Source organism: Lepisosteus platostomus, chromosome 9 (assembly GCF_059453375.1).
Source record: "Lepisosteus platostomus isolate fLepPlt1 chromosome 9, fLepPlt1.hap1, whole genome shotgun sequence".
In the NCBI taxonomy this organism is placed as follows: Eukaryota; Metazoa; Chordata; class Actinopteri; order Semionotiformes; family Lepisosteidae; genus Lepisosteus; species Lepisosteus platostomus.
The window spans coordinates 7,201,636-7,224,454 of record NC_142619.1 but is presented as its reverse complement, the minus strand read 5'-3'; the positions used below and the strand labels follow the sequence as shown (position 1 = coordinate 7,224,454).

The window sequence follows — 22,819 nt, the reverse complement described above, 5'->3', positions numbered from 1 at the left end:
TGCACTGATAGCTCCCCAAGAACTGAACCCAAGGCCTCAGCACAGCGAGACAGCAATGCTAAATGGTGCGCCACTGTGCTGCCTCACTTTTTCATCACAATCTTACAAACACTTAGCAAGTATTTTTTAATAATAATCCCTTTCACTTATATAGTGCTTTTCCCGACACTTCACTCAAAGGGCTTTACAGGTAATAGGGACTCCCCTCCACCACCAATGTGCAGCCCCACCTGGAAGATGCAACAGCAGCCATAGTGCCCCAGAATGCTCACCACACATCAGTGGGGAGGAGAAAAGAGTGATGAAGCCAGTTCAGAGATGGGAATTATTAGAAGGCTATGATTGGTAAAGGCCAAAGGGAGATTTGGCCAGGATGCTAGCGTAACACCCCTACTCTTTTTGAGATACACCCTGGGATTTTTAATGACCACAGAGTGTCAGGACCTTGATTTTTCGTCTCATCCAAAGTTTACAGTATAGTGTCCCCATCACTATACTGGGGCATTAGGAACCACACAGACCACAGGGTGAGCACCCCCTACTGGCCCCTCTAATCTCTCTTCCAGCAGCAATCTTAGCTTTTCCCAGGAGGTCTCCAATCCAGGTACTGACCAGGCTCACACCCTCTGAGCTTCAGTGGGTTGCCAGTCATGAGTTGCAGGGTGATATGGCTGCTGACCATAACTCGCCTCTAATTCATAATTTGCCTCTAGTTACATAGTGATTGAAATGTATGTTGGCATGCCATATACTTCCCCTCGAAAATCAGAACACGGCACGATGGTTTAAGGAGTCTAACTTGTCAGAACTGCCTTCTTTTGTAACAGTTGCTTAATTAAATGCATGTTAATAAGGTGGGAACTGAAGTCACCGTGAATTTCTTTTGGAAAATATGGTACAATGCGGTATTGTGGACTCCTGCCACTGGAGGTCTACAGTAATCTCTGGCTGGCTCTGATCAGATTTCATAGCTTGTGTTTCCTAGGTTACCACTCTTAAAAATAACCTAATTCAATAAATGTTTTTAGAAAAATATCTCTGCCGGAAAGTTGTATAGTCACATCACTGACTAATCAGTGAAAAGCAAGCCCTGTAAAGAATATATTTCTAAATATACTGTAAAATCGTAATTTTTTTTAAGAAGTGTGTTTTGAGCTATTGATTTAAAGCTGGGATCTTTACGTGAGAAAAAGAGGCTTTCTTGGTTTTTAGAGAAGTTAAGGACATTTTTTGATCGAGCTGAGATACGTTGGATATGCGTGTCATGTTCACGATGTGTCTCTCTGCTGGCAGCTTGTGTTGAAGATCAATGGGATTTTTGAGGCCCGCAGAGGGAAGAAACGCATGAAGAGAGTCTCGCAGTCCACGGAGACTAGCTCTGGCAGAGGTATGTGTCGGTTCAGCAAGAGCAGCAGGAGGGCCAGAGGGCCTACAAGCATTTTGGGGCCTTTCTGCTGTGCCAAAGTCAAATATCTATCCCCGAAGCAGTGTTTTAATTCTGTTTATATTCTAGTTCGGGGTGAATTTGGCATTTGATCTGCATCCTAATATCAACCACTGAACCACTGATGTGTCTAGAACATGACAGTCGAAAAGAAATGGTTGTGGAATATCTATCCTTTTGCTGTTTGTCCATATATTAACTTTTCTTTTGCAGTAACGGATGAAAACAGCGAGTCTGAGAGCGACACAGAAGAAAAGCTGAAAGGTAAGAAAAATGATCTGTCGTTCAAGAGCGCTTTTGTTCCTGGTGAGTTTTGTTTTTACAGTAAGATTGAAAGCGGTGACAAACAAAAGAAGTGGATTTAATTACACTTTTTTTGAATTAGCTCCAAAACCACAATACATGCATCACCCAGGTAAAAACAGAGTTAAACTGGAAAGTATGATTTACTTTATAGTGCCTACTTTCTTCGAGTGAGAACTTGTCAGCACACAGAAATGAACCACCCTGCTCTTGAGAAACTTAACAAAAGCAGCTTAAAGAAATCTATAATGCTACTACTGTGGAAATAGTCTCATAGTATAAGTCTTGGATGCCTACAGGACAATGTGGTTTCAACACCATAAAGTAAACAAATTATTTTTCAATTGTTCCACAGAGTATTGCACATGTAAGTGACCTCCAATTGTCTCTAAACTCAGCCATTAACTTTGTTTTCAAAGCAGTGAAACTGTAGTTTTTGAAAACAAACATATTAGTTAAGTTTGTTGGATTTTGCTCTGTACAAAGATTTGTGTTTGTGACAATTCAGTTCAATAGGCATCACTCTGTCTAAGCTCAGTGGCCACTCATGGTCTTAGAGAACCGTGCCGAAGAGTTTAGAAAAAGTCACTTTCAGTTAATCAATTTATAGGTATGGGTAGCAATTCTCTTGCACGATCCCAGGTGATGTGCCAAATTAAGGAATTCTGAGATCATTTATACCAAAAACATTAATACACTGCAGCTTTCCCGAGCCAGAGTTGACTCCATGGAATGAACTACTTGCTCAAGTGAATGAAAACATAAGTAAAGAACGGGTCAAGGTTTATTCCATGCCAAAAGGAAAAGAAAAGAGACACAACCGTTAGGCTGTGGAGCCTTCTTCAGGTGCGTGCCCTTCAGGTATGAAGAAGGCTCCCCAGCCAAAACTTTGTCTCTCTTTTCTTTTCCTTTCAACTTGGAATAAACCTTGACCCGTTCCTTTGCAGCCTGCACATGCTGACACAGCTCCCTACTAGAACTTCAAAAACTTAAGTTTGTTATAAATCTTCCCAAAGTAATAATTCAGGAGAACTCTTGCTTAAGACTTTCAAGAACTAAAATAGCATTTGGAGAGAAGTTCACAACATGACCCTCTTTATTCATTTCAACTCGGAATACAGTACTTTATTTATCCCCAAGGGGGCAATTTAAGCTCATGGCTGCGCTGTGTGTCTCTCTGTGTGTATGTTTGTGCAGTGCTTCTGTAGCTGTTCTGTTAAACGCAATGTCACAATCACACCCTCTCTTTTCCATTTCATTGCCGCCCTGTCCTACTCTCTGATGACTCTCCTTCCTCTCCCTCTCTTCTCTCTCTCCCCCAGCTCACAGCCAGCGCCTGGTGTCAGTGCAGTCCATGCTGAAGCAGACAGGCCGCTACCGCACCCTGGAGAGAGACCTGATGGAGCTACAGGAGCGCAGGCTCTTTGAGTACTTTCTGGTGGTGGCGCTCCACAAGAAGCAGGCTGGAGCGCCCTACCTGCCTGAGGTCACACAACAGTTTCCCCTGAAGGTGAGAGTGGTTTGCTGGGGCTAAGGGGCTGTTGCACAGTAGTGACGTGTACAGTAATAGCGCATTGGCATTTTGTCAGTGATGTAGTACCGTGCTCATTCACAAAGGGAACTCTGTTTAACCTATCATCTATAATCATGAGTGATGGCAGAGTGGTTACCATTGCCACCTTGCGACCCCTGGTTCAATTCTGGAGCTGGGGTGCTATCTGCTTGGAGTTTGTATGTTCTCCCCAGGTCTGTGCCCCAACTAGCTCTGTTGGTAGAGCATGAGACTCATAATCTCAGTGTAGTAGGTTCGTGTCCCACATCGGGTGCAAGGTTCTTTAATAACCTATACTGGGCAGCAGGAGTATGAGGTAGTGTTGGCGGCAGAGGATCATGTTTCTGTGACAACGGCAACAACACTAGCACTATCTGCGCGGATCAAAGGCCTGGCAATCTACCTCCGTATCCTGCCATGAAAACTCCATGGATAGTGATGGGGGAACTATCCATAGGGTCCCCTTGAGTCGACACCGACTTAACGGCACCCCAGCCCCGCCCCCCCTCGATGTCTGCTGAGATTTCCTTTGGGTGTTCCATTTTCCTCCCCCAGTTGAAAAACATACTACATAGGTTACTTGTTTTCTGGGAAAATTGGCCCTGGTGTGAGTGTGTGCGCGTCTGTGTTTGTGTCTTCTGTGTGTGCCCTGAGATGGACAGTTCAGGGTTTATTCTGCCTTGTGCCCACTGCTTGCTGGGATTGGCTCCAGCTCCCCCACAACCCTGAGTTGATTGAAAGGGTGAGAAAATAGATGAAATGAAATGCTGGGAAACCAACACTGAGATGGATTCAGATTCTTTAAGTTGAGAACTTTAACTCGCCTCCAACTAGTTCTTAAATGACGTTTATCTGAAGGTAAAGAAGTAATGGGTTTTCAACAACATACTCAATTTTGTTTCCTGAGATGTGTCCAATAAAAAATAACACCAGGATAATGTAATACTATTACCCAGTTATCAAAAAAGGTGCTATGGACTTTAAAGATTGACAATGAGCTATTTGAAAGTCAGTTGTGAGATTCGATCTAGTGCTTTCTTAAGTAGTTTTGCTTAATGCTTAAAGTTTCATCAATATGACCAATGACTTATTACTGTAACGAACATAAGAAATATTATAATGTTAGCAAGAACAAATGCATTCCTTTGAACAATGTATTTCTTAAGTAGGTCATACCTAAAATTTCTTTCTGAATTTTGGTTTATAGTATTTTTGTGTATGGTGACATTAGACAGCTGTTCACCTGATGGCGTCTGGAGAGAAAGGCTGCTTCTGAGGTATAGGAGTGTCAGTGGTGAGTGTGTGGCAGTGTTGGACTCATAGGAAGCTGCTTTTGTGTTAACAGCTGGAGCGAAGCTTCAAGTTCATGCGGGAGGCTGAGGACCAATTGAAAGTCATCCCTCAGTTCTGTTTCCCTGACGCCAAGGACTGGGTGCCAGTGGAGAACTTTGCCAGGTTAGAGCTACTTTTCTACACTTCCCTCTCTCAGCTGTGGCTGCCTTTACAAAGTGTGAAATAAATCTGTGGTTAAAAGTCTTTATAGCCATCTCCTTCTCTTTCCAAAAATATCCAGCATTAATACTTGCATTTTTTTTATTTCCTCATGGCTTACATTGTCCATTTTGAACCTTTTACATGCATTCTGGGCACTTTACAAATCTGCCACTGAGTATCTGCCCAAACATTTCTAGGATCACGCAGATCCCAAATATAAATGCTATAAAATTACTGTGCTTCTTAAAAATACATCCCAAGAACTTGGAGACATAGTTTTGCTCATTTAAGATCCCATGGCACTGTTTGTAATAGCAGAGTTTCTAACATGATTAACTTCCGCTGTGGGCTTGCATGAACTGGCTCACCTAAAATTCCCCTTTACTTTAACCTTCACTCTTTACTTCAACCCAATTCACCTTTTACTTTAAGGTGTAGTCATTTCCTCATGGGGTTTGTAGTGGGGCTGCTGATGCATAATGGCAGCCACATGTCAAGGTGAATGTTGTTTTTTAGGCTCGGAAAACATTGATCCCCTCCTATACGTAAAGTGCTTTGGTGTCTTTTGAGATAATAATAATAATAATAACATCACTTTATTAACCCTATACAATTTCTTGCATTAGGAATTCATCTTTTCGCATACCCCAGCTTGCTCTCCATGAGACACACACACACACAGATAGGGAGAGAGCCTGGGGTCAGAGCGCAGGGTCTGCCGTTGTATGTTGCCCCGGGAGCAGTTGGGGTTAAGGGCCTTGCTCAGGATTCCTCTGCCGGCTGCGGATTTGAACTGGCAACCTTCCAGCTACAGGCACAGATCCTTAGCCACAGGGCTACCGCTTTGCCCCAAACAAGTTATAGAAATGAAAAGAATTAATTCCACTTATTATTTAAATGTAATTCTATGGTTTAATGCTCAATAGCGATAAATAACAGCACTTACACACCTACATTCTACAGCACAATCTCCTGTACCTTCAGATTCTGCATGTAGTGATTTTTGGATTCTGGATTGTTAAAACTACATAAACATAGGAAAACTTATTTATAAAGCATTTGCTAAAGGGCTACAACATATTTCAACCTGCCCTCAAATAGTTTCACCTACAGAGACTTACAGTGTATGATGCTTAAAAACCTCTTTTGTTGTTTTTGTATCAGAAAATATATTATTCATATGGAGCTTACTATCTCAGCTGACGAAAACAAACCCTGTACAGGCATGACACATCCATACCAAAATAATATTTTCAGAATAATGATATTCTCCCCTCTCTTTCAGAATATGCCATTCATCATAAACTGTTTTTTTTACTTAATGCCTTTTCATGCAGTTGTTTGGAAAGATAATCTCTCCCCCGAGGAGACTGTTGAGATTGTAAATGCCGGCCTCATTTTCTTGACTGACAAAGTGTGGCTTGGTTCTCTTTGTTGAGATGATGGTATGGCTTTAAACTCAGTATTGCTTAACCTGTGGGTGACCTAGGCTTAGGAAACATTAAGAAGAGGCCAAAAGAAATACTTTTGGAATTGTTTTTTAATATGCAATATTAGACTATTTTGGGCTTTTTTTCTGAAAATATGGCAGCAAAGGTTGGAATTGAAACTGCTGCAAGTATGAAGGAAATACTGAGCAAAATGTAGACATCCAGTGTTATGCGTCTGTTGTGTAAGCTCAGATCATTCTATAACTGTTGCAAATGTTAACTATCAATGTTTACTAGCATTAAGTTCTTAGAAGTAAGTCAGTGTTCTCAGATTATTTTTTTCTCTTATCATTTAGATATCCAAGGAGTAGCACATGTGCGCATTGGCAACATCTGAATGAAAATAATTTATATGGTTAACTAGGAGTAAAAAGTGTTCAGAACATCGATCTTATCCACCCATCCAATTTCAAACCCAATTATCCAAATCGGGAATGCAGGGGAGCTGCAGCTTATTCTAGCAAACAACGGGCACAAAGCAGGGTACACCCTGGATAAGACGCCAGTCCATTGCAGGGCACATCCAGACACAGACACAGTCTGCGACAGTGAAGCACTACAAAGGGTTGTGGCAGGATTATAGGATATGATTCACCATCAATCAGTGAGATTCACACCATCTTCTGTCGTAATGAAGCCCAATCCATCATTCAGGATACCAATTATCCCAGCCACAGGACTGTTCTCCCTCCTGCACTCTGGTACCGCACTATTAAAGCACGGAGCACCAGGCTTTAAGATCAGCTTTTACCGACTGCATCCTTAACAACTCACTGCAATGCCTCGTAACTCAATGCATGTCTGCACTATGCACTTTTTGCACCATGTACTACATATTTATTGTCTCACAACATATTTATTGTTCCTGATGTTATTATTTATTATGTTCGTAATGTACTGTCTACATTGTGTCGTGTTGTCTGTTGTACTGTGAGTATCCTGAGAGATCAACGCAAATTCCAATGTATATGTACATACTGTATGGCGATAAACTCCTCTACTATTACTCTACTTTACACACACAGACTCGCACCAATTTTCCTAGACGTCCATTAGCCTACCAGTATGTCTTTGGACTGTTGGAGGAAACCAGTGCAAACACTGGGGAAAAAATACAAACTCCTCACAGGTAGCAGTCCAGGAATTGAACACATTGCTGCAAGGACACAACGCTAACCATTGTGACACTGTGCTACCCACGTCAACTTTATTTCTTTCATAAATAAGTTTAATAATTCCTGTTAAACTAAATACACAAAAGTTGAGGATCAAAGTTCAGGAGGAGGCTGGCCCCTATTCCTATCAATCACCCACTCTACTGTATAAATGGGGACTTTTAGATCAGTGTTTCCTGGAGTTCTCACTCCTTCCATCACCTCCAGATCCATGCCAATGCAACAGCATTGTGTCATATCATGGAGATGCATTCTGAAGTCCAGCCATAAGGACAGGTAGCTGTCCCTGAGGTTTTGTCTGTATCTTCTGATCTTCATAAAATGCATTTTCTTGTGCCAGTGACAGTATTTTGGTAGTGACTGCAGGCACAAGGATATCCCAGAGAGAAATGAAAAAAAAAAGAAGTAAATTTGACCACTTCCAAGTTGGTAGTGCACGCCAGTAAAATGGTTTTGGCTTGGTTTTTCAGCGAAACGTTCTCTTTTGTCTTGACTGGTGAGGATGGGAGTAGGAGGTTTGGATATTGCCGACGTTTACTGGTAAGTGAAAATTTGACTCATTCTAATTGAGTGAAGTAGTGATGCACATCATCTGCTTTGCCATGTAAACTTGCCACAGTGAGTGTATTCTTTAAAACTTATAGTTCCTGCTCTTTTATTTACATTGCCTGAGTTCTGCAGACAGCTGGGGAATAACTTTCCTAACCTGATGTGACAGGGCTACAGCTTCATCCATACAGAACCTAGGGCAGGAGAGTCCAATCTAGGTCCTAGAGGGCAAGTGTGTCTTCAAAGTTTCAAAGCAGCATCTGAGTAGCTGTAAGAAGCTGTTTAATTGATCAATTTAAGCCAGTAGTCAGCTGGTTTAGCTTGTTAAGAGCGAGGCTGTAATGCAAGCTACATTAAAACTAACATAAAAGTGGTGTCAATTATATACATCTTATTTCTACGATTTAAGTGGAATAAACTTTACTCTCTCAATCTCATTTGCTTAATTCTTATATGAAGACACACATATGCTCCCAGGAGTATATAACACCAGTACTGTGTTGAAATTCTCTTCTGCTAACTTAAAACTAAACTGTAAAAGTAGTATGCCTCAATATACATCTGTGGAATAAGTAGCCTAGAGAAATGTTCCTGCTAGCCAAGCCTCACAGACATAGGACTGATAGAAGCCTGAGCACTTGCTTTATTTTTCTGTGGGTGAAATTACTGATGATTATACAATGGCCAATGGCAAGAAAAAAAGCTCTGATCGGTTAGTCTGGGACTGGATCCATAATGGTATCCTTTCATAGATAATAACAGACTTATACTGTACATCCAGCCATCCAAAACCAAGAGGCATGAAAAGATTTCCCTTTCTGAAGGACCAGGCTTACTGCCTTTCATTTCAAATTTAGAAAGCAAACACAAACTTACATTTCTTTCTTTTACTTAAACAATCCTTTGCATTGGAAGAATTCAATCCAGACTGTATGTTGAAAAATGCTGAGTCCTAGAATGTACATCATAATGCTTGTGGTATTGTGCCCAGTGACCTAGGTATGATGTCATCATAGCACCATGTGCATCTTGTGATGTATTATGTCTTCACTATCTCAGATGAGGTCACCCTTGTGCTCTGTTGTCATTGCAGCCCAGTGGAAAGGGAAGGCGTCTGCCTGAGGTGTACTGTATTGTGAGCCGGCTGGGGTGTTTTGACCTCTTTTCAAAGGTAATGGCAGTTTCCATGACTGTCTGCAGTGCAGGTCGTATCCCCCAGAAATCGGAGGGGAAAATGCTGGTCTTTGATTGGTCTGTCTAGGACTGGATCAATATTGTAATCCATTAATGTATAATAACATATTCACACCTCCACAACTCCAAAACCAACAAGCATGATAGCATCAATTGCATGAGGTGAAAGCATTTGTCATTTAATTTATTTGTCTAAAATATTTAGAAAGCACACACTCAAATACTTTATTTCCTTTACTGGAACAATCAGTTGAATAATAGGAATTATTTGCTTTAGGGTGTCTACTGGTGTGTTTTTTTTGGACAAACCTAAGTCAAGCAGGGGCAATAATTGCATAGGTATTTCCACTTTAATATCATGGTAACTCTTATTGAGATTATAAATGCTTGATTGTGGTAAACACCCCCCCCCCCAAAAAAAAAACAAAAAAACCAAAGCAACTAGAAAAGATAAAGTCCACACTGAAAAACAGAATTTTCAAATCATGTTTTCTATAACTACCCCGAAGTTTTTTGGGGTTAATTGCGGTGTACAAGCAGAAAGAATGAGTTTCTAAACCACAGTGTTTTTTATAACATCAGTACTCATTAAAGGACTATAGTGCTTAAATATTCAATAAGGAATTATTACCAAAATGTAACATCCTTTTTAGTATCATTATCTTGTGTCATTTTGTTCTGTTTTGGTGTTTAATTTGTAATGAGCTACAAATTTAGGTTGCTGGGAAGAGCTTAGATTGCATTTATGAAAGGGAGTCGCTTGTTATAACAATAGAGTATGGTAATAGTGAACACCCGCAGAGGAAATAGAGAAATCCAGTTTCTCCCCAGGGCTGTAGCATAGTTCTTTTCAGACTGCTCTGCAGGAGGGTGGCTTGTGCTGTGTCCCACTGTCCAGAGCTGAGGTGTCTGTGCTGCTCTTTCACAACAGATCTTGGATGAGGTGGAGAAGCGACGGGCGATTTCTCCTGCCCTCGTGCAGCCCTTCATGAGAAGCATCATGGAGGCTCCATTCCCTGCCCCTGGCAGGACCATTACTGTCAAGAACTTCCTGCCGGGCTCTGGAACTGAGGTGTGTGCCCTTGTGCTCCAAAATGGAGCTTGTGACCTTTGTCAAAAATAATGTCAAGGCCAGACATCTTTGTCAGTGAGAGCCTATAGCCATGTCATGACTGATATCAACAGTGATCTCTGCACTCAGTCCGAACCACCCAGGCACAATTGTGAGCAGCATCTGCACACATCTTATTCATATCTTTGCTTTTTCTTGTGTGGGGTTCTGTGTGTGGATACAGTACTGTATATTGAGTTAAAAGAGGCTGGTTCTTGCAACCTAGCCAATTTCTGGAACGTTTTGTAGAAAACCAACTGGCCATTCCTATATATCTGTATTAATTAAAAGGTTCGTCAAGTGTAATTCTTTTTACTACAAACATTAAAGCGCACGGTCTGGGATAAAAATGTAACCCTTTATTTGTTTGATGTGAGTGAGTAAAGGTTTAGGGTTCATTTTACATAAAGGGTAACAGTATAGTCCAGTAATGAAACCTTAAAAGGAGAACTGCTACATAAAGAAATACAAAAATCTATTATTATTATTTTTTTATTAATAATAAAAATAATAATAATATTATTGGGGAGGAGAACAGAATGATGAAGCCAACTCAGAGATGGGGATTATTAGGAAGACATGATTGGTAAGGGCCAATGGGAAAGTTGGCCAGGACACCGGGGTAACAGCCCTATTTTTACACACATGCTGAGCTTCAGTAGGTTGCCAGTTGTGAGTTGCAATACAAGGCAACTGAAAACCTAACATCAATGAAAGAGGTCTTGCCTACACCTTACTATAACAACACCAATTATCATCATAAGCCTATTCCATGCTTCCATGATCCTTTGTGGTCTTTTGACATACAGTAAATGAGTAAGGAGTTAAGGTTTATTTTAAAGAAAGGGTAACAGGTTAGCCCACTACTGAAACCTACATAAAGACACATGAAAACGAAATACAGAGTGACCGAAACTTTAACGTAAATAAAAGAGGTATTGCCTACAACTAATTACAACAACATTGATTCTCATCATAAACCTATTCCATGCTTCTGTGACACTAATCCTTTGCATTTCAGCTTGCATTAGACAGCTTGTGCCAGGGGGTTAGTGAATCTGCTGTGCTTTGCCCTGTCCTCAGGTTATTGAGCTGTGTCGACCCTCAGACTCGCGTCTGGAACACGTGGATTTTGAATGCCTGTTCTCCTCACTACAGCTTCGCCTCTTGATTCGGGTCTTTGCTTCCTTGCTATTGGAGAGGAGGGTCATTTTCACCGCGGACAAGCTGAGGTGAGGTGTGGGGTCCCCCAGGGGACTAGAGAACCCTTTTAATTCAGTTTTAGGGACTGAGGTGTATGTGCCTGGGCCATGGTTTTAAGACAAGCATTGGTTCAGGCAAGAGAAGGATAAATGTGAAGCAGAAACATATTTTTGTTCACTTGTGTGTCTGCAGAGGAAGTTAAGAAGTTTTTAATGCTCTTTGTTACAGGAATTATCCAGAATGAACCACGCTTCTAATTTTGGTGGATTTGTATTACAACACATTTTTTTAAAGATTATTCAGTCTAAAGCTGTTTTATTTGACCTTGTTAGACCAGCTGGTCAATGTGAATTGTTTAATCTGGGAATTTCTCTGACAGTTTAAAAGAAAGTCTGTGCAATATATTAAAATAAGAGGAATTTTACTTAATTTCACTTAATTTCATAAACAATAAAAAAAACAATGTTTTCATCATAGTTTTGTCTGATGCGAAATTCTATTGTCAGTTTAGGAAGAGCTTGACATTCACTTTATACGGTATGTGAATTTCAGTTTGTGAGAAAGTGTCAGGCTCAGTTTCACTGGGATTCAATGATATTCAACTCAATGATATTCAAGGATTGTTTTGCATCATGTACATTTTACGAAAAGGGCAAATTCCACACATTATTAGCAATGCCATTTCCTGTTATCATGTGTGTCAGAATGCCAGAAACGGGATTTTCTAAGAATTCAGCATTTCTCCTGGTTTAATGTGTGCAGAACATTCTGCAGTCCAGATGTGGAGGCAGTTTGGCTGCAGCTAAGCCGTATGATATTATTTAACTTGGCTGATGCTTTTATCCCTGGCAACTCGCAGTTTGTAGGGCAATTGCATTGTATAGCAGGGGACATTTTACACATGCGGTTAAACATGAAAAATGCCTTAATGCAAAGCTGAATGATCTTAACAGATGGCGGGATGCATCTTAAGCCTAACGTAGTGGGTGACAGTAATGAAAAAAACAAATATTAGATAAAGAAAATAAATTCCGGACTGCTGGATCAGTGCAATCATTTTTTTCTCCTTCAAAGAATAAGCCCTTTGGCTGTTTGTTACAGACTTGTGCAAAACAGGAAAGAATGTGACACTATCATAAAACGTAAGAAATGACCGGCAGTTTTTAGGGTCCTTTTTTGTTTTTTTCTTACTTCTGCCGGGTGAGCTAGGAAAGAATGCTGTTGTGTTTTTGGAGTTGCCGTGGGAACAATCATTTTGGAAAAACCACACAGAAGCCAGAGAGATGGTTTGTGAAGTGGCTCTGAGGCCTAGTGGCCAAGGGCCAGGGCAGTGGCTGACTGTGGATCTGCCTTCTTGGCAGTCGGCTGAAAAACTGGAAAATGAATTCCTTGAATTTGCACTTGGACTCACATGACATCATCATGTGTCGTTTCGTTCTGTGACATTAAAACAATGTGCCCTAGAAGAATCTCAGAGCTTTGCTGCATTTAGAAGAGATTTTTAGCAAATTTAAAGACATTTAATTTTAGTCATATACCTTTCCAGATACATACTGTAAATTGGGGACCTTGCCTTCTCAAGTCTACCTTAAAAACTGAATACTACCTGGATATGAGACCTATTCTGTACTCGCTTCATGGATCTTAAGGTGTTTTCAGTGACTTCTTATTTAAAGTTGTTTATTTATTTATTTGGTGCTAGATAATAATAATATCAATCAGGTCTTCTGCAAAATTTAGGATTTAATTCACTTCTCTGAATTTGTTTTGGATTTTATTGCTCTGGGTCCTGGGCTCTAGATTCTAGATGATGGTCCCTTCTGTGTGTGGAGTTTGCATGGTGAATTTTCAGTTGATGCAGCAGACCCCATCCACATTCCAAAAACATTCTCGTGTAGCTAATTGAGACTTCTAAATTGTCTATGCATCCTGCGAGATAGTGTTCTACCGTGTGCTCTGTCCTCTCACTGATCACAAATGAATAGTTTTTTTTATTATGGATTGGTAGCATGCTGCCACCTTCTGGGGTGAAAGGCAAAAACCTAAATGTACAGCTGTGTGTGCATGTGGTTTTCATCAAGAGTTTTCAAACCTCCCCTCCCTTCAGAATGATGGGTGTACTAATACAATGCGACTGAATTGCAATATTCTGAGAAAGGAACTATGCATAACTATGCCAAATAGTTGTAATACTGCACATGAATGCTGGGTTATGAAAGCCATAGCAAGAATGTAACACACTCCACGCTCTTTTTGAAATCTGCCTCTCGCGTTATACAGGTGATCACATTTCCTATTAAAATATGTTGCCCATCTTTTCTGCCATTTGTTGTACTGTTGCAAAAAAATGTTTGTTGCTTTATTGATTTTAGATTGAAATATACATCAGTTAGTTTCTAAATAAAGAAACATTCAGTTGTGGTGTAGACTTCAGCATTATCAGGTTACATTTAAACGTGGAGCATGTTTACCCGCTAACCTAGTAATGTTAGAAATGTAGTGGAACGCATCTTGGCTTAAGTACAGTATGTGGATAAACTGTGGTTTTTCACTTGTCATATAGAGATGGCCTTCCTCAGATATTGCAAGCATAGTGACAAATTAATGGATTGCTTAGCATGACTAGAGTGACCCCTGTTGGAAGGAGGTTTGAGGTTTCACTGGTTGAATGCCTTATGAGAAAAGATAGACACTTTATTGATCCTCTGAGGGAAATTGCAGTGCAACAGCAGCTTAGCAGAGTCAACACAGCAACAGTGTAACGAAATAATACAACAGAACAATACATCCAGTACCGTCAGTACAGTCAGTGAGAAGTGCACTTAAAAAAAAGTTGCTCACGGTACAGAATATACAAAAAACAGAACAGTACACAAAAAGTTGTATTGCACATTATAAATCTAAAAATATATTGCACAAGTCCCTAGCATATATTACACAAAAATCGGTTGTAAACGGGGGAAAAAACAGATGTAAGCAGAGAGTTTAATGTTTAGTCCAAAAACAGGTCAATGTCAATGTTGCCCCTGCCCAGACACACAATGGATGAGTTGTACAGAAAAGCCTTTGGACATGCGTGCTAAAATCCGCATTGCTAAAGATACTTAGAAATCGCAACCAGCACTTTTGTCTCGCGGCAAACCTCGTGCACTTACTATTTCATTACGGAGGAGGAAATCTGTCAGTAGTTGACCCACAGTGAAAATAAGAACAACCTACCCCAAAAAATGCAGCCGTCATGATAAAATACTGGGCAAAACTGTCATTATAACCGAAACTCCTTATCAACCTCTGTGCTGCTTGACTTAATGTGGAAATTAAATTCTCCCAGTGTCCTCATGCGGTGAGAGTGACCCCGACTGGCTGACGGTGACACCATTGTCACTCCCTCTCTTTTGCAGCACGCTGTCCCAGTGCTGCCATGCGATGGTGGCCCTGCTCTACCCCTTCGCCTGGCAGCACACCTACATCCCAGTGCTGCCGCCCTCCATGATCGACATCGTCTGCACGCCCACCCCATTCATCGTGGGCTTGCTCTCCAGCTCCCTGCCCAGACTCAAAGAGCTGCCCATTGAGGAGGTGAGTCACGTCTTCACAATGTAAGAAAGGGTTACAAGCGAGACGAGAGCAGCCTATTCTTCCTCATCCTGCTGCTTCTTGAAGGATCCCAGGGAATAAGCTTTAGCAACATGTCTGGAAATGGCTTCCTGCCAAACACCCACCACACATTATTTAAAGAAGAGCTTCCTGTTTTTAACCCTTAATACACTTCCACATAACTTCCACTTGTACCTCCGGTTCTCTGTCTCATTGCTGAGCAATGGATGTTCCATTGGGTTGACTTGCTCTCTTTTGAGTTTTCCTGGGAACTTGTCACAATCTCCTGCATTCAAGACTGAAAGAGGAGCCTTTCCTTTAACCTGTATGTGTGTAACATTCCTATAAAACTTGGCTTTAGTCTGGTCACTGTTCTTTGAAGTCTTGCCAGGTCAGCAGTGTCTTTTTTTGTACAGAGTTGACCAGAGGCCCACTCTTCCCTCTCAGGGAAAAAAAGAAATGTCTCCTGCTGTCCGGAAGTACTGTTTTTGCACTGTGCACATTCCATTTCCAAGATGTTTTTAATGTAAACACAGTTATTATTTCTGCAGCTCTAAACTGACAGCTCTTGTTTCTTGCTGACTGTATAAGTAGGCACATAACCACCTTTATAATTAGTGTGCACAGTGGTACAAGTACAGTTGCAAATGGAGCTGAAATTACAATTGGATGGTATAATTCTTTGTCTTTTAACCCTACTCCAGTATTTCCAAAATATTTACAGACGTTTCACATATATCCCAGGATTCTCTTTGACACATTGATTTTCAATTTTAGTTATTGTGGAGAGTGGGGTATTCTACATAAAGAATACAAATAATGAATTGCGTTATGTTCACATGTTGTGTGTAAGATAAAAGGCGTTGGTTCTTTCCTTTTATGTGATCTTCCAGCTAAAGGCATTGTGTACCATAGTGATTTACTTTAGACATCAAAGGTCCTTGGCTCTTTCCTCCTCAAAACAATGGCCAAGATGGGCATTAAGCACAGGAAAAGGGCTGAGTTCATTCACTCGCAGGAAATTACATAATCTTTCCTACTGTTCTAATTCCCAGGTTTTGGTGGTTGACCTTGGTAACAATCGCTTCCTCAGACAGGTAGGCTGGCCTTGTGTGTGATTCACTCTTGCTTGAGTCACAGCCAATACATCTGAACAGACACCTGCTCCCATGTCACATGCATAGCTGTTTCACATTTGTCAGGCAAACAGTCCTTTTTTACTAAAGCAGCCACCTGGAACAAGATAAGTCAGTATTTTCAATTCCATAAACACTAAAATGGTTGTTGGCAATAAAGAGGTGGCCCTTTAGTAAATGAAACTGCTGGAGAGGCTTCACTTGATGTAGATTTGTACACAGAACTTATTTAGGTAAAGATGGTTTTTGAACACTTAAAACCAAATTGGAATTTTGCAAGGAAATATCTAGATTTTTTATCAGCAAATCACAAAAGCAAAGTCAGTCAAATAGTAATTTATGTTCCTATAACAGTTTACAATCTTTTTGCTAGTGTATAGTTCGGTCAATTGTGTCTCACTGAAAAGGGGAAAAAAGAACATGATTCGAAGAGTTCTGTTTTAGCAGTAATATATTTTATTTACAAGTTCTATTCTCATATTACAATTTTTTCGAATTTCTTACTCCTAATTTACTTTAAAGTACGAAATTATGACTGTTACTCTCAAACGTGTAGGTGCTGGAGCAGTATATAAAATATATTACTTATCTGAAAAATCTCCAAAAACACTTTACAAAATCATTTTTTCAGAGAAATTCTTTTTTAAAATATGATTTTACTAGACTCATTCTAAGTAAAGCTGTTCAGAATTTTCTTGGACTGAACACACAATTTATGTTGAGTCAACAGTAGAGAATTCTTTTACTGTTTTTGATCAGGACTTTTGTCCACCTCAAAATTGGTTAATACAATCAGCTGGTGAGAGATTGCTGATCTCAAGAAATGTTAAGCTTGAAATCCATTCAAAATACAGTCTACCTGATAACTCATTCTAGGCCTTTTCTTTTATCTTTCTCTCAGATGGATGATGAAGACTCTATTTTACCTCACAAACTCCAAGCAGCTCTTGAGCATGTTCTAGAAAAGAGGAAAGAACTAGCATGTGAGACCTCAAATGGTGAGTATTTGTATTAAATACCTGACCATCTTTCAAAGCCGTTTTTGCATAATTTTCTTGGCCTTTACATTCTGACATAAAATCCAGAGAAAAATGTAGAATTGTACTGGGAGGAAATTCTCTTTTCCTCAACAAAATTGTTGGTTATTAAATTTTGTTTTAGAAGTGAAATGTATCCTTTCAATCCAGTTTCACTGTAAATCTAGGCTAGCAACCCACTTTGAGTATTTAAATTTACAGCAGCTAACGGAATTGCAATGCAGATTTTTAACAAACTTAAAAAATAAACAGTTTAAGGTTTATTCCATGCTGAAAGTGTCACCTGAAAAAGACTCCACGGCTGAAACATTGTGAATCTTTTCTTTTCCTTTCAGCATTGAATAAACCGTTACCTGATCCTTGGCATGCTGACACATCTCCCTACTTGAACTTCTTAAAAAAAATAAACACTAAGTGTGAACTAACTTAAAAATTTACTAAGTGTGACTTTCAATTTGATCCCTCTTCCCAATCAGACTCCAGCTCTCTTAGCACGGTGGTGTCTGAGGCCTTTGTGCGTTTCTTTGTGGAAATGATGGGTCACTACCCACTCTTCCTGAGCGTGGCTGAACGGGAGGACGAGGCCACCACCTTCCAGCGGGAGGCCTTCCGCAAAGCCATCTCCTCCAAGAGCCTGCGGCGTTTCCTGGAGGTCTTCATGGAGACGCAGATGTTCACTGGCTTCATCCAAGAGCGGGAGCTGAGGCGCCAGGGCCTGCGAGGTAGGCCCGGCAGGAAACAAAGAGTCAGGAAAACACAGCAAGAAATGGTTGCCTAGCAGCGCTAGGGGGCTGGCTCCACTTCTGGACCTGGGATTCTGTCTGCGTGGAGTTTGTATGTTCTCCATGTGTTCATGTGGGTTTCCTCTGGGTGCTGTGGTTTCCTCCCACAGTCCAGAGACATGGTGTTGGGTTAATTGGCTTCTGGGAAAACTGGCTCTGGTGTGAGTGTGTGTGTCTGTGTCTGTGTGCCCTACTGGTGTCCTGCCCAGGGTGTATCCTTCCTTGTGCCCAGTGCTTTCTGGAATAGACTCCAGCTGCCCTGTCACCCTGAATTGGATGAGGCATTGGGAAAATGGATGGATGGAAATTTGATTTGAACTGAAGGTTGTTTGAATTGAAAATTGTCTCAATTTTCCCACTCAGAAGAAAGATCGTGTGGGGAAACAAAACATCTAGAATCATGTAATTTAATTGGAAAGGTTACAAACATCAGGTGGCCATTCAACTTTTATCTAGCCTGTTTGGTAATTGATTTGAGGACCTTAACCAGCTGCATCTTGAAAGAAGCCAAAATATTGGCTTCAACAACGTGGTTGAATACTTGTTAACTTGAATCAGTGGATATAAAATGCAGGTCTTATTCTTTAAAAAAATATTATATTAATATTACTCTGTAGAGCTATTAGTAAGAAGGGACAGTAACTCTTAAAAGTGATTGAATAAAATGCAAAAGTGCAACATAGACCAGATTGACAACACAGAGAGAAATCTGTAGGAAATATTTTTATTTTGTTGATTTAATAACATTTTATTTGAATGTGTCATAATTTACACTAGAAATAATCAGCTCAAACCTTGGTGAAAAAATGAGAGGTCTACTCTGGTTGTGAAGTATAGAATTCAAATCATGGGATAAAGTATTAAAATTGTATAAAGGCCTCTTTTAGAGTATTGTGTACAATCTTGGTCACCAGATTAAACAAAGACTGCTTTGGAACCAGTCCAGAGAATAGCAACCAGATGCATTCTGGGACTTAAAGGAATGTTCTCCACCAACATGTTTCAAGAACTGAACCTTTTCAGTCCTGAACTTAAAATACTACTACCAGGAAGCCTGATACAAGTATAAATCCTCAAAGGCATTGACAAAGTCACAACACCAAGAACTTCTTCAGAATGAACAGTGAAATACAAACCAGAGGAAACAAATGGAAACTACATGGAACTGGATTTAAAATCCAGAACAGGAGGCACTTCTTTACCCAAAGGGTTGTGGGAGTGTGGAACAAGCTACCAAGGCATGTGGTAGAAGCCAATACTATGACTTCCTTCAAGAAATGGCTTGAGATGAGATCCCCAGATCAATTAACTACTATCATACAGTCTAGATATGTTAGCAACTACTAATTAAGTAATACTTTAATTGGTGTATCTGAACACCTTGTCGGCTTAGTTAAATGCTCTACCAAATACTGTGTAGTCTTAAAATTAAGACAATTTTGGCTCATCCATCTTTCACAGAACGCTATGTCTCTCTTTCCAGGCCTGTTCGAGGTGCGGGCACAGGACTATCTGGATTCCCTGCCAGGGAGTGAGCAGAGTGGAGTCAATAAATTTCTCAAAGGTCTAGGTGAGGAAGCAGTTCAAACTCCTAATTAGCAGTAGTGGTTCGTTATGCTAATTACATAATAACAAAAAATCTAAAGATCACTTCTTTAGTAAGAGAGAAACTCGGGCTTGGCATTGTTGCAGAGCAAAAGCTGTGTGGTTATTCCACTGCTCGTAAAAATCTGTCATCCTTACGTACCAGGTTAAGCTCATTGGTCCTGCGCTCACTAGTGGTACAGTTAGCATAATAAGATAAAAGCTCATGATGAAAATGAATACCATCCCTTCTGTAAAAAATTGAGTTCTTTGTCCAAAGTACTTTATACAGTATATTAGACCCTTTATACAGCTTGATATTTTACTAAATCAATAAGAGTGCGGTCCACTGTCCAAAGGTATGACACTAGTATCCCACCTAGGTTTTGCACCCCCAACCTTCCAGTTCTAAGTACAGAGCCATAACCACTCCTTCTATGCTGTTTTCTATTCTCTGCTCCTCAAGCCCTTATTAGAACATGATTCCCAAAGTATAACATCATGTTTTATTCAAATAACTTGTTCTGCCTGTAATGTTGCACTCAGTGGCAGAGGAGCTACAGTCTTGAGACAGGGGGTGGTGTTCAACGGGGACAAAAACCAAAGTGAACTTTGCCTGGGAAAAAAAATAACTGTCGAGGGGTAGACCTGTGAATATTAAGAGGGCAACTTACAGGGAACTTCCGAGGGTCGTCTGAGAGCCAGTCAAGTTCGGGACACGGGCCGCAAACCATTGTCATAGTGTCAGCAATCGGGAATAAGGGACAATCCAAGAACCGAAATCTGAGTAACATAGAAACAAGCTAAAACTCCGGGGGAAACGCATGCAAAGGCACAAGTGGAACTCTATGGCAGAGTGAGGGGTATTGTCTTCAGGGGGATTAAATATCCGCTGATGAACAAGGTAATTAATAGATTCATTACATTCAGGTGGTAGTGATCTCCATCCTGATTGTGTTACTATGGTAACTGGTGGAGTAACAAGCTGAGTGGGTGGTTGCCTGGAGACTGAGGAATCATGGTTGTGTGTACCAGTGGAATTTCGGTTGTGGTTATGTACACCCCCTTCTTAAAAGCTCAAGTTTGGTACCATTTTAAAATAACCTGAAAAATGCCACAAAAGAAAATCGCTGTATGATCTAAAATAAGCAGTTTCAAAACTCAAGTCTTTTGGTACAATGACCATTTTGTCCATTGTATGAAATATATGCAAGTGTTTTTGATTTGATTTTGTAGTTTCCAGTACAAGTAGCCTTAATGTTTTCCAAATTTTCATTTCTGAAACAAATACTGACCAAACACTTGCTTTTTTTGGCAAATTATATCGTCGGAAGAAATGTCAAAGATATGAGTAAATTTGGAACCAGCTGTGCCTAGTTATCTGTTGAAGCTGGGAAAATCACAGATTTCAAATAGTTAATATTTCAAATGATATATTAAAATTAAATGTAAAGGGTTAAATATGTATAAATATGTATCAATATGTATCATAGGTCTGGGCTATTTTTTAAAGTACTCATCCATAATAAACCTAAAAAAAACATTTTTAACGAAAGTATAATGTGCAACGTTTGGAATGGTTAAAGGTTATGTAGCACAATCCAAAATTACAAAACAAGACTGCTGTTTGAAAATGTATGTTTTTGTGCACATTTATATTGTTTTATGAATTATCAGGTGTTTACGAAGAACCACAGTAATACATTCACAAAATTCGTTGGAATTGATTGTGTATGCCGATACAATAATCTCTTTATTTTCTTCTTGTATTTCTAGGTAACAAAATGAAGTTCCTGTCCAAAAAATGATGACGAATTGGGGACAAATAGATATTTATATGTATGGATCCTTCATATTTCTCGATTGTGGATTTGTTTTTCATCTGTAAATTTAATTGGGAAGCAGCCTGACGAATTACAATCATCTGGTTTCGATATATGGCTGTGGAGACACTGGCAATGAAACAACAGGCTTGTGTCCTGTGATGGGATGTGTTGAGTACCGAATGAGACATGGAGGAAAGAGACAGCCCTTCTACTGCAGCCCTCCTGGGGAAACTCAGAATACACTGTTAGAGCCTTTCTGCTGTCACACTTGTATACAACTTCTACAGTGGGATGAAGCCGAAGAAATCTCTAGGAGTATCACAAAGATTACAGACTAACATCTCGGATATGAAAGCTCTCCAAGTGTAATCTAGATCACAGCCTCAAATTGTCAATATGGTCCTAATTTCAGGTCTCCAGTATATGATCCCTGTCTCCATCAACGAGCCAGACTTCACTGTGCAGTGTGAGGCTGTTGCAGTTCAACAGCTTGCACTGAATATTGACTTGCTCATCATTCCACCTTCGACATCACCTCTGACAGCCGTCCTCCTTCTCCGAACCACTGGGAAGTTCCTTGATCTGAATCAAAGAGTTTACCGTTTCGCAAAAGCGGGCTCATGTATAGCATTTTTCTACTAAACGGGATTTTACTTTTTAACATTGTACAACTTCTTCTGCAACAGGAGGCTACAATTTAATTTATGTTACCTTTTTGACATTTTTTTTTCTGTCCATTTAAAAAAAAAACATTTATTGTAATTTCTCACAAAGAAACTTATGAGCTTTTATTTATCAAGTCTTAGCGCATATTTGGAAGGAAGACCACTCTGACTAGGCAATGGACTGTACCACTATGTCTAAACAAAGGACAGTGTATCTGATATTTTTGAGAATGTACCAAAGGGATTGAGGTGGAAGGACAAGTATGAACAGTGTTGCAGTATGCTTTTTAAAGACATGTTTTAGAAATGCCTAGAAACTTCTAGAAAAAGTGGAGCGTGTGGTTGACTTAAAGAAGGTTAAATGATTTTTTTTCAGAATGAATAAGCTGTAGAGACGGGGGTGTCAGCTCCCTAAGACTTACTTTGTATGACTATTTGCCAGTTATTGCCTATTTTGAAAGACCACTAGATTTCTTTTAAACCTAATTTGATTTTAAGGAGCAAAGAAACTGTATCAAATAAACCAATTTTTAAAAAGAAAGGTGTTGACCATGGAAAAGTCTGCATTCATGGCTTTGTTTCAGAGCACTTTTTTTATTGTACTGTACTATAAGGCTGTTCACATCTGTGGTTCTCTTTATTAACATTGTAGGATAATTTTTCATTGCAGGAGAATT

At 40.0% G+C, this 22,819-nt stretch overlaps 1 protein-coding gene across 4 annotated transcripts in view; it reads left to right on the top strand.

The window, feature by feature from the left end:
* LOC148654486 (DENN domain-containing protein 2A) overlaps nt 1-22,683 on the top strand; it is a 72,874-nt gene extending 50,191 nt beyond the window's left edge. For 3 of the 4 annotated variants that reach the window (XM_088646727.1, XM_088646729.1, XM_088646728.1), the window contains exons 7-20: nt 1,294-1,387; nt 1,658-1,708; nt 3,070-3,257; nt 4,645-4,754; nt 7,929-7,998; nt 9,101-9,178; nt 10,133-10,273; nt 11,396-11,544; nt 14,917-15,094; nt 16,168-16,209; nt 17,150-17,246; nt 17,762-18,007; nt 19,551-19,637; nt 21,428-22,683. In XM_088646727.1, the coding sequence (XP_088502853.1) occupies nt 1,294-1,387; nt 1,658-1,708; nt 3,070-3,257; nt 4,645-4,754; nt 7,929-7,998; nt 9,101-9,178; nt 10,133-10,273; nt 11,396-11,544; nt 14,917-15,094; nt 16,168-16,209; nt 17,150-17,246; nt 17,762-18,007; nt 19,551-19,637; nt 21,428-21,459 (1,563 nt within the window). In that variant the 3' untranslated portion in view covers nt 21,460-22,683. The remainder of the gene's footprint in view (nt 1-1,293; nt 1,388-1,657; nt 1,709-3,069; nt 3,258-4,644; nt 4,755-7,928; nt 7,999-9,100; nt 9,179-10,132; nt 10,274-11,395; nt 11,545-14,916; nt 15,095-16,167; nt 16,210-17,149; nt 17,247-17,761; nt 18,008-19,550; nt 19,638-21,427) is intronic. The other variant, XM_088646730.1, reaches the window with a different exon arrangement.
* Nucleotides 22,684-22,819: the final 136 nt, after the last annotated feature.